The 12,743-nt window shown below is 36.8% G+C and overlaps 1 protein-coding gene across 1 annotated transcript in view; it reads right to left on the reverse strand.

The window, feature by feature from the left end:
- The window catches only part of LOC103606538 (eyes absent homolog 3-like), a gene marked incomplete at its 3' end in the record, with an annotated part of 55,929 nt that overhangs the window by 690 nt on the left and 42,496 nt on the right, over window positions 1-12,743 (reverse strand). The window contains exons 5-6 of the mRNA XM_008591122.1: window positions 9,917-9,983; window positions 7,100-7,236 (exon numbers count right to left, since the gene is read on the reverse strand). Coding sequence (XP_008589344.1) covers window positions 7,100-7,236; window positions 9,917-9,983 — 204 coding nt within the window. The remainder of the gene's footprint in view (window positions 1-7,099; window positions 7,237-9,916; window positions 9,984-12,743) is intronic.

Raw genomic sequence — 12,743 nt, forward strand, 5'->3', positions numbered from 1 at the left:
GAGATACAGGTAGATTAAAAACAAAAAACAATAATAATAATAATTTAAAAACACACACAGAACCATGCCTATTTACCTTGAATGGGATAAGAATAATGTGCTGAGCTTGACTGGCTTGTGGTTAACCCTGTAGTGCAGGTAAGAACACTGTGTTGACTTGGAGATGGAGTCTGAATTAAACTACTTTCAGGTTTCATACCTGGCCACAATGCACCTGAATCAGATAAATTGGACCAATTACAAACAATACACTGGGACTGAGGAGCATGTTTATGCTTTCGAATATCAGCCAGTAGGTTTAAAATCTAAATCTTAAAACAAAAATCAATTTCCTTGTTAGAAAAAATTATTGATTCTCCCACTCGTAATATACCACAAGCAAATACACTTCACACAATTAGGGAATGGGGCCACAGAAACAAAAGCTTGCCAAAAACCCCAACAGCGATATGTATATAATTTCATTTCAACGGTTGGCGGAAATTGACCAGGGTTCAGAAAAAGAGCTACTGACACCCAACTAGAGTATTTGTCACAGTGTCTGATGTTCATGTACAATGCTACATCATTCATCCAACTTGTCAAGGTGGGAGACATTCCACATAAATTTAAAATACCCTTAACCCATTAAATAAGCAACAGTTTTTTCTAAAATATGTTAAATACTTCTCTGCCTTCTTAAGCTGCTTATTTTGTTACCTTTGTTTCTTCCGATTAGGAAAAACATACCTGTTTATTTTTATAAATTAAAAACATTACAGATATATGTAACTTAGAAAAATAAAGTCATATAATCCCATCATCCACACAACCACTATTAAAAGTTGGCAGAGGAGTCATCCAATTTCTTCTACACATTTACTAATCTTATCCTTCTTTTTAATACAAATGGGATCATGTTATACTTACTATTTATAATTTGTTTCTCCATATAATACCTCTGAGAGACATCTGTGTCAGAACATATAAATCTATCTCATATTGTAGACATCATGGCTGTTCACTTTTATTTTAATCAAAATGCTCCTGAGTGGAAATCTTTCTAAAATATATTTATATCCTTTCCTAACCTCTTAGCAGAGAAAAAACAGTGAACATACTTTTAGATTTTCTCAGAATTATTGTTACAAAGATCCACACTGTGTTGTGCTATATATACTACAGACACCTATAGAGACTACTGTGATGTGTGAAGACATTTGCTTAGTACTAAACAGAACTCAATTACAGTCCTATGAATTTTAGGTTCCTATATCACTTGGTTTTTTCTTTGTGATCTGTCACTTCTTGACAATCTGGCTGCACCTCCCTTTTAATTTGCAATAAATTAAGAAACCATAAAAAAAGCTTTGCTTCTGTTTGAGAGCCTAAGGATATCCTTTATGAGCAAAATACTCCTGAGTGTATAGTTTGGTGATAATTTTGCCTATGTAAAAGCCTATTCTTGAAAAAACTTAATACCTGGTGTTTCAACTGTGTGAAGTAGCCACGGTTACTGAATCAGTGTAGTTGAAGCTGATCATGAGGTCTAACAACGCTCATCAATCAAACACATTCCATGTATGAAATCAACACTAAGGTTAGCTATGGCTTCAAATACAAGATAACTAATTTCATTTATTCCTAATCTGATAAGGAATTTATAGTCAATCAAAATGTACAATAAAAAATATCGTACTTTGACCACGAGGGCCTCTGCTTTACCAGGGCACTGAGATACTTCAGTGCAACTCAGATTTGTCAAATTGGTTGGTAAGTAAATTTAAGAACATAAAGGGAGATGTGAAAAATCTTAAAAGGTTGACAAATTAGACACAGTAATTGTTTTGCCCCAAAAAGAAAATGTCATATCTTTTCTCATCTATTAATCACATGAAATAACTTATTTGAGGAGATTGAGGAATATTAACATCTCCTGCATGAATTAGAGGGTTGCTCCCCTACCCCCGGGCTTAGTTCATGATCATTTAAATATGTCTTGTCCAGGTTAGCCAGAGCTAAGGTCCTTGCTATATTTGATTTTCAACAATAAAAATATTTGAGAATGTTATTTTTTAAACATTTACAATATGAAATGTGAATAACAGTGCTATGTTTATTGGTGGTCATAAACACATTTTTTGATAAACAAATTGTCATTTCAACATCACAATAACTTCCAGATTTATTAGAATTAATGTGACCTCTTTTTCCAAATAGATTTTGACCCTGAAGTGTTAGATTTGTAAGCACATCCATTATTACACTGTACTAAAAAATACCTTATTAATAACAATAGTATCAACTGAGAATGTTTTGCTTGTGTTATTATTTAGTCTTTTTTTTAAAGTTTCAAACTGGGGCCGGCCCAGTGGCGCACTCGGTAGAGTGCGGCGCTTGGGAGCGCGGCAGCGCTCCCGTCAAGGGTTCGGATCCCATATAGAGACCGGTCCCGCTCACTGGTTGAGCGTGGTGCGGGCGTGACACCGAGGGTTGCGACCCCGTTGCCGGTCGCGGTACGGGCGCGACACTGAGGGTTGCGATCCCGTTACTGGTCACGAAAAAAGACAAAAAGGAAAAAAAAAAAGTTTCAAACTGTAACATGTCTATAAACTGGTCCCTCTTCTAAAGTCAAAAATTAGGACACAAATGTTCAAAATAAACAGGAGAAGAGCTAGTTTGAATGTCTTCAGAAACCCAAAGTAGATTTTAATACATAATTATTTTATGAGGAATAGAGGAATAAAAAACAATATAGACACTGCCTCCAGCATCACTGTAGCCCTGCTCTTCAGGAATGTGCTACAGGTTAAACACGTGCCCCAAAGGTACTGAGGGTTGCGATCCCATTACTGGTCACGAAAAAAGACAAAAAGGAAAAAAAAAAAGTTTCAAACTGTAACATGTCTATAAACTGGTCCCTCTTCTAAAGTCAAAAATTAGGACACAAATGTTCAAAATAAACAGGAGAAGAGCTAGTTTGAATGTCTTCAGAAACCCAAAGTAGATTTTAATACATAATTATTTTATGAGGAATAGAGGAATAAAAAACAATATAGACACTGCCTCCAGCATCACTGTAGCCCTGCTCTTCAGGAATGTGCTACAGGTTAAACACGTGCCCCAAAGGTTTACGTACTAGAAACTTAATCTACACTGTAACAGTGTTAAAGGTGAGAAGTCCTATTACAGTAATTGAAAGTTGGGGCCTTTAAAAGGTGATTAGATTGTGAGGACTGTAGCCTCATGAATAGATTAATCCATTGATGGCTTAATGGGTGGTCATGGCTGTGGTTAGGATGGCTTATTAGGAGAACTAGTGAGAAGCTAGCTCTTTCTTGCTCAGCCATTTGCCACGTGATATCCTGTGTCACTGTAGAGAGTCATCACCAAGACCAAGGGCCTCACCAGATGTGTTCCCTGGACTTTGGACTTCCCAGCATCCAAAACTGTAAGAAATAAATTATATTTCTTTATAAATTACCCAGTTTCAGCTATTCTGTTATAAGCAACAGGAAACAGACTAAAACAACATGAATTCCAGATAACAGGTAGCACAACCAAATGATTTCTCTGTAGGACTACTGCCCATAGCAAACAAGGAATCCAAACCTTGGTACCCTGGCTTGTAGTCCACTGCTCTATGCCTACAACTACAAAGCTTCTCATGCACTTCTTTTTTTTTTTTCCTTTTTGTCTTTTTTCGTGACCAGTAACAGGATCGCAACCCTCAGTGTTGCGCCCGCACCGCGCTCAACCAGTGAGCGGACCGGTCTCTATATGGGATCCGAACCCTTGGCAGGAGCGCCGCCACTCTACGGAGTGCGCCACCGGGCCTGCCCTTCTCATGTACTTTTAAGCACCAAAAGCCTCCTATGGAGCAACTGTCAGCCTAACAATGGGAAAGGAAGTACGTCCTTGAGTGCCATCCTCCTACTGCCCCACAGTGGGGTCTTATCACAAACTCTACCAGTTTCTTAGAAAAAATACTTCACTATTGGTTAGTCACTAACCAAACTAATCTGATCAGTTCAGTTTATAGTAACACATATCACAGTAGCAGATCTTTACAGATTAGTTTGGTTAGGAATCAAAGTACTCACCAATGCTAGAAAAAAAGCACGTGAAAGAATATCTTGGTTTGTTGATTCACTTGGATGAACTGTTATAAATACTATGTAATTTAATATGAGTTCTTTTCCTGATTATAAAAGAAGATGTACACTATAGAAAATTAGGAAAATATATAAAGTGTAAAGAAAAAAAATCACATAGTCTCACCACACAGAAAAAAAAATACAGACAGTTCTCACTTTTATATTGGAATGTGTTAACTGAAACCTGTGCTTATTGGAACTGTGTCCTTGCTTTGCAGAGCTGCATGGTAACTGACGTCAAACTTAGTGCCTATACTGTTAAAATCCACATTATTTTCTTCCTATTCTCTATGCACATTTTTTTTTCCTTTTTGTCTTTTTTCGTGACCGGTAACGGGATCGCAACCCTCGGTGGATTAAACAAATAAAGTGTGAAGAATTTATTCCAATCATATTGCTTGGTATACTAAGCACTCAATAAATATATTATAATGAGATTTTCCGAAGCCCTATTTACATCTGAAATAAAATAAAAGACTAGCTAATTTGAAAATATGTAGTACTAAGATAACAAAATGTACCAAAATATTGGTTTCAAAAGAAAGAAACCAATATGAAATATGAAATATGGAAGAAATCAATATAAAAACTTTTCTCATATTTAAGTGAACACATAACCAAAAAAGCCATGTGTTAAAACACACAAGAAAATGCCTTTTAAAAATACAGTTGCTGGGCCGGCCCGGTGGCGCACTGGATAGTGCGCCGCTTGGGAAGCGTGGTGGCGCTCCCGCCCGAGGGTTCGGATCCCACATGCGGACTGGTTCCCGCTCACTGGCTGAGCGAGGCGCGGGAGCGACGCCGAGGGTTGCAATCCCGTTGCCGGTCCCCGGTCTGGTACGGGGGCAACACTGAGGGTTGCGATCTGTTGCCGGACACGGAAAAAGTCAAAAAAAAAAAAAAAAAAAAAAAAAAAAAATACAGTTGCTTTAAAAAATATCATAAACATCTCTTATAATTTCCCTAGTAAATTGAGAAAACAACCATATTTATTATTCACATTACCCAACCTAATTTCTCTCTCCAGTAAGTCCGTATGAACATTACTTAAAGTCAAATTAAGCTAACGATCATCTCTTTTTCTCTTAAGTATTCATAGAATAGTTTATGAAACACAAGTCTCACCTGCCCCCAAATATATATTAAGGGAGGTTGTTCTTACCAATATTTCTTCACATATAAACACTATTCTTCCAAGTTTTCAACAGAGATCTATTTACTTTACAGTATTTTCTTTCTTTCTCAATACAAGGGAAATGCAGTGATCATAAAAGACACCATAATATCTAGAATCTATTTGTACATGGCATTATGTTATGTATTGCAAAAATTAAGTTCAGAGATATAATAGGAATTTTATTTAATATTGAACAGCAGGAATGATCATCTGTTCAATAATGTTATAAAGGACTTGGGCTTGCAAATAATAAATTCAAATCAAATTTAATAACAGATTCAAATAAAAAAAACAATGTGCAAATATTTACTTTACAAATGCTAGCCCATTGTTAGACAGTTGTTGGAAAATTAGCTTTAATACGCACAAAAAGAAATAAACACAAACATATTCACAGTGGGTTCTCCTTCCAAAAGGACTATTCAGTCTTGGCTGGTCAAACATATGTCAAATATAAGATTTTAGTATACTGGCAGTACTGACAGGCATGGAGGCATGGATGTACAAATAAGGAAAGAAAAGAATTTCTGATCCCCTTCTCTCATGAAGTTATCAACTAACACTATTATTAAATATAATCTCCAGTTTTTGTTTCTAGCAGTTATCAGGAGCCAAAGAATGCTAACAAGCCTAAAAGTAAGAAAGCTGTCACTATCATAGAAGACTAGCTACTAGTAGAAGTAGGAACGTAGAAACCAAAAGCAGGCAAAACTAATACCTCCAGAATCTGTGTGGCAATCTGTTTGGAAAATTTTTCTAATACCTAAAGTCTACAGAGATATAATTTTATTAACATATTGCATATTTTTAAATAATACAGTATTCTCTCAATTTTCTGACAACATTCTAGGAAAACAGGGAAGGGGGCAATAAAGCACACTGCATATATTTATCAATTTACACATGTGCCGAAAAATTAGCACAGATTTAAGTGCACAAAGTATCACAAACTGACTTCTGGTAAATCATTCTACTTTATAGTTCATGTCCAAGGTACCTAAAATTAATGAAAATAACTCCCTATGCACATGATAAGGTTATAGAAAATTAGAGATTTCCCCCATTCTAAGATGAGTTCTCAGTTCAGCCGAATAACATTTGATCAGTTTCAGATGGGGATTGAGGGAGGGAAGAGAGGGAGAAACTGGCAAAGCAAAAACAAAAAAAAACACACACACACAATAAACAATAAGACATATTTTATCTAGATATTTAGACCACCTAGTTTTAGCAAGAAATTGTCCACCTAAAAATATATTTATTATGCTTACCTAACCACGGAACCATGTTATATATAAAGTACGTCAAATCAACAGTAATTCCTCAAAGAGCTTTCCAAACACTTAAAGAATCCAAGCTTCAGAATCAAGACTCAACAGCTTACTTTTGGTGGATAAACAAATGAGTACTGAAAAACTATAATTTTTATATTACATGCATCAAAAATACAGTTGGAAAGTTGCATATCCAACTTCTACCATACATGTAACTGAGTAAGTGCTCTGTAAAAAATTCCAAGCTTCAGAATCAAGACTCAACAGCTTACTTTTGGTGGATAAACAAATGAGTACTGAAAAACTATAATTTTTATATTACATACATCAAAAATACTGTTGGAAAGTTGCATATCCAACTTCTACCATACATGTAACTGAGTAAGTGCTCTGTAAAAAATGACACATCTTTTAGCTTCCTAATTAGCTATGCTTGCTTTTGGAGGAAAGATGGAAGTTTCTAGAGAATAAAATCAACATTCTTAGAAACTGTTTACAATAGAATGACTTACCAAAAGGAGGTAGTCCATATGTTTGGGTAGCCTGAGGATAGACAGCATAGGGTTGAGACTGCTGTAGTGTCTGGTACTGAGTCTGCCCAGGGTAAGCAGTTTCCGAAACAGGAACTGAGAGGATATGTGCATAAGGTCTAGAAAAAGTCACAAAAACAAAAATTTTCATGTGTGATATATTTTAGTAATGAAAAATAAGTAAAATAGATAATACCACTAACGGCAACAAGGAAAATAACCCTCCACATAAAATGGCTCTTACGGTCAGAAAGTAGAACCCCTTTTTCCTTTTCAGGTTCTATTATCTACCTAAGAAATAATTTTTTGAAAAACTTAATAGTTTCAAACATACTCCCAAGTTCCAATTACTACCCTATAAACATTTGTGGTGTGCTATATTCAAAGCACTACATTAGATACAAGGATTGATTAAACTTGTTTATGCTTTGTCTACATATAGAATAAAACCTAAAAATAACAGAAAATTAGATAGAACAGAATTGGCAATTGGCTCTCATTCTCTACCCAGCCCCCTGGGCCAAACTAAAGTTTTGAAAGGGAAAGTGGGATTTGGAAAAGAGGGTAAGGCTGGTAGAGAAAATGCAAGAAACCACATCAGAAAACAGAGGGTAGGGATGAGCCCCATTATCCTCAAATCAAGTCTACCAACAGGAGCCAGATAACTAACAAAATCCAGGAAGTCCCAGACAAGACTCAATCTCTCCATTGACATTTAAGTCAGAACATACTGCCACTAGTTGGTGCCAACCACATTAGGGCTAGCTAGGGATTTTAATGCAGAGGTGAAATGCCTCGGACATTACACTGGCTAGCTGACCTGGTCGTTTCATCCACGCTATTGCACTACATTTTTAGATACTAGCTATTTTAATTGGTGAATTATGCTATACTTATAATGCAAGAAAGTGCTATATGAACAATATAAGTTTTACACTGGCTAGCTGACCTGGTTGTTTCATCCACGCTATTGCACTACATTTTTAGATACTAGCTTTTTTAATTGGTGAATTATGCTATACTTATAATGCAAGAAAGTGCTATATGAACAATATAAGTAATAACAACAATATGAGGGGAGTTTATTAGAAGGGAAAAAGTTTTTTTTCAGCTTTGAGTGAAAAGGAAAATAAAGGAAGGCTATATAGAAATGATATATGAGTTGAGCAGATAGGATGTGCAGAAATGAGACAGAAAGGGTGTTCTAGAACAAGTGAATAGCCCTGGCAAAAGTACGGAGGAAGGAAAACAAGGGCTTCAGCCTACAAAAAGCATAAATCATATTAAGAGAAGTATATTAACAGAAGGGAAGTAGTGAGAGAAAGAAAGAAAGACCTGAATGCCAGGCTAACACAGTTCAGATAAATCTGAAACAATTGGGAGTCACTGAACTTGTTGAGCAAAGAGTGACAAGATCAGAGCTATTCTTTAATAAAGATTAATTTACCATTGCTTGGTAAAATGGACTAGAAGGAGGAGGAACTGGAAATGGAGGTCCAATTAAAAAATGATTATAAATCGATGGTTCAGATAAAGTGCTAAAGTGGTCTGAACTAACATAGAAGTCATAGCTAATAAGGTGTCCTGAATGTAGCAGGTATGCAAATACTTTTTGAATAAATAAATGGAATTTGGAATATGCAACATATTCACCTCTCAGAAGATTCTAAGAGACTGAATTTGAAAATGTCTACTCTTCTTAGCCAGATCTGAGTCCAGGAAATAGTTCAGGTTACAGCTGTTACTCATGTCAAATGGGAATAACTTAAAATCATAGTGACCTCAAATGGATTCACCTCCAGATACGTCAAAGATCATAACATCCTTTTTCATGTACTGATTTTACAGTTCCAAGCTCAAATATGTTTCCATATTTAGTATTTAATTTCTTCATAATGATCCCAGAGAATAGGTTCAGTCATTTCATGAAAGAAGAAAACCACATGAAAATGACTGGTCACCATCAGTGTTAATACCAATACCATTATTTTTAATAACAGATTAAAATTTAGAGAATTGAATTGACTTTTTAATTAGTTCATTTTTTAACTAATGCAAAATTCACACAGTACAAATAAATGTAACAAAGAAAAAAAAATGCATTTCCTTTTCATAACAGCCCCATAGACATCTTTCACATCTGTTACTAATTTCTTTATGTTTCTTGCACCGATAAGCTCCTAAGAATATATACTGGTTTAACAGGCATACTTGTATTTGTCTATGTATGTACGGGTCTACTCTTTATTAGCACACAACTGGTAGCCTGGTATATACACTGTTTTGAACCTACCCATCCTGAAGATGAGTAATCTGATTGATCTTAAATTCAGATTTTATCCCATGAAGACCCAAAACGTTACCTTTTAGTGACTTCGACCAATCAAACCTGCCTAACTTCAAGCCCAGTTCTACTCTGAGGACATTCCTCAAACAAGAAACTAAACAGATTAGGTTGAGAAGTCCCAATCTAGAGTCGGCTTTTTTTATTGACCTGTCTGTTACGGTAGAGGAAGGAGAGAATGATCAGAGGTCAATCAGTGATATGTTTTGATCACTAAAACTATTTTGCATTTTCAGTGCCTACTCATTTGCAGTTAGCTCCTGTGTAACTGTGATCTATTTCAGGAAACCATCTACTTTTTAAAACAATGCTACATAAACTATATTTAGAGAGAATAAAAAATTGGAGTAAGCATAGAGAGAACAAGAGAAGTGAAAATAAGCTAAATATCAAATTAAATTTTGCAATGAACCTAGAGAAAAAACATATATGTTAGACATAATTATTCAACTTACTTTGCAGAATACATTTGTGAGGTATAATCATTGGATGAGCGAGGGATGTAATCGGTGCATGTCATAACTGAAAGATAATACCAGGTAAAAAAGTTAGAACATTTCAAAAATAAAATGGGAAAATTGCATATCTCACCATACAGTCTTTCAAATTAAAATAACAAAGCTTGGCTATCCAAAAGTTAGAAAGAGTATATAGTAGAAAACACCTCACTTTTATGTTTACAGACCTGTTTATAGATTCCAGAAATAGTAAAAGAGGGGAGAATGTAGGGGATATGAAAGCTCTTTACTGACTGATCTCTATCTTCACCCATCACAGATCTAAAACCATAGATGAAGCAGCCTCCTAAGCTCTCAGCTGTATAAATAGGCAAGTTTAAAAAGCAAGATCCATACCTAGGAACCACATTATGCTTCTTCAGCTTATTCATTCTCTGGGTGCTCACTCTATTCTGAGTAATAGGCCATGAAAATTACTTATACGAAGACAAACTTGGGGGAAGCACCCATTCTTATTAGTAAACCATTGCTACTGCTGTGTATAATCAGCAGCAAAACAGATACAAGTATGCTTTTATACTACTATTTTTTCCTCTTTGTAGTGAATACTTTAAGTCTAGCAAAGCAGAATCAGACCTGAGTAACTGATGTGATGCTCTGACAAACCATCAAGTAAAGGGACTTCCAGCTAGTATACTCTTGACCCCCATGATTTCATCTGAATACTGTGAATAGGAACTGAATAGAACTGAAGGTGAACCTTCTAACTTTACATCTACCTAGGTTCCCTAAAAGAGAGCCTGACCCAAAATGGGAACACTGGTCAAGAGCCAATGAGGGGCCAATTCATGCCCAAGAGTAAGACAAAGCAACACCTGTGAGTTTATCATAGAAGATCTTGTCCAATGCCATTGTTCAAGGTCTTTAAAAATAATTATTGGAAACTTGAAGATCACATTCATTTACAATCATTTTGACAAAAATGAAGGAGATCTCGGGCCGGCCCGGTGGCACACTCGGTAGAGTGCGGTGCTTGGGAGAGCGGTGGCGCTCCCGCCGAGGGTTCGGATCCCATATAGAGACCGGTCTGCTCACTGGTTGAGCGCGGTATGGGCGCAACACCGAGGGTTGCGATCCCGTTGCCGGTCATGAAAAAAGACAAAAAGGAAAAAAAAAAAAGATGAAGGAGATCTCAACTCGATCTAAAGTTCTTACCATCTATCACATAAAATGTAAGGTAAATTCACTCAAATTCTGCATGACGGTTCCTTCTCTGCTGACAGTTACTTTAAAAAACCCAAACCCTTATCCTCCTCCAATTTAATTCTGGAGGAGATCAACAAAACATCCTGAAAGACTTAGGCCAGTATTTACTTCTCAAGAGAATGAACCAGCCTTAATATTGGCAGTATACAGAAACCTTGAAAAGATTATAAAAAGTCAAGACATACTCTGCTATTATTCAATAGGAGGTCAAGTAAGTATGCTGGCTTAGACTAGAGTAGCAATAGTGGGGATGAGGCAAAGACCTCGAAACATATACTGAAAAATAAAAAATAAATTTTAAAAAAAGAAATATATTCTGAAGGTAAAACTAATATGACATTCTGATAGATTTGGATATGGGGAAAGAGAAAAAGAGGGGAATATACGATGATTTCTTGGTTTTCAGTTTGAGCAACTGAAGGGATAGTAATACTGTTGGAAATAAATTGTAATGTAGGGGGGGCATAGAATATAAGTAGTAGAATTGTAGAAAAATATAACCTTAATGTACGCAGTCTTGTAACAATGCATAAGCAACACAGCTTATCAGGGGCCGTGACAAGGGTCAGGCCCGAGCACACTAAACATTAATAGCCCCCACCGGTTCCAGGAAATAGCTGGTTCAAAGCCAGGCCCCCAGGAAGGTAAACAATTGAGAAATGCGCTAAAGGGGTGCCAGCCTGCTAAAACCCACCTGTAAACCCAAAAGGCGCCAGCTGAAGCCCACCTGTAAATCTAAAAGCGCCACAGATAACCAACAGATGATCCCATCACAATATCCATTCAAAAAACTGTATAAAAGCTGCTTGCATTGTGAATTCGGGGTCGCTTATGTCTTGAATGCGGGGCGACCCCAGCTTGCTGGAAATAAAAACCTCCTGCTATTGCATCAATCTCTGCCTCCTGGTCTTTGTGAGATGAGCCTTCCCGAGAAATAGGATTCATGCTTTCGGGCCAGTCTTACAATACCACTTCCTAAAATGGGCAAGTTTGGGAAAAGAACAGATTTAATGGGGGCTAAAGAAATCAAAACCTCTTTTTCGGACATTTTAAGTATGACTTTGCTTTCAGACCTCAAGTATAGATGTCAAATAGGCAGCTGGATCACAAATGAAATCAGGGGAGAACTCAAAATGGAAATATAAATTTGGAATTCATTGACAATGTATAAGATATTTAAAGTAATGCAGTGGATGGGAGGATCAAGAGAAAAGATGGCAGCCTAGAACCAAGCCCTGAGGCCCACAACATTCAGAGTTCAGGTAGAAGAAGGGCCATCATAGGAGAAATGTGGGAGGAAGACTGGTGAGAGAATATGAGGAGAGAGAAATGTCTATTAGAATTGGCAACATGGGGCCGGCCTGGTGGCACACTGGAGAGTGCGCTGCTTGAGAGTGCGGCGGTGCTCCCGCTGAGGGTTCGGATCCCATGTGGAGACCGGTTCCCGCTCACTGGCTGAGCGTGGTGTGGGCGCATCACCGAGGGTTGCGAGCCCGTTACCGGTCAGTAAAAAAAAAAGAATTGGCAACATGAAAGTAACTGATGACCTTGACAAGAG

The sequence above is a fragment of the Galeopterus variegatus genome, unplaced genomic scaffold, assembly GCF_000696425.1.
Source record: "Galeopterus variegatus unplaced genomic scaffold, G_variegatus-3.0.2 Scaffold6666, whole genome shotgun sequence".
NCBI lineage: Eukaryota > Metazoa > Chordata > Mammalia > Dermoptera > Cynocephalidae > Galeopterus > Galeopterus variegatus.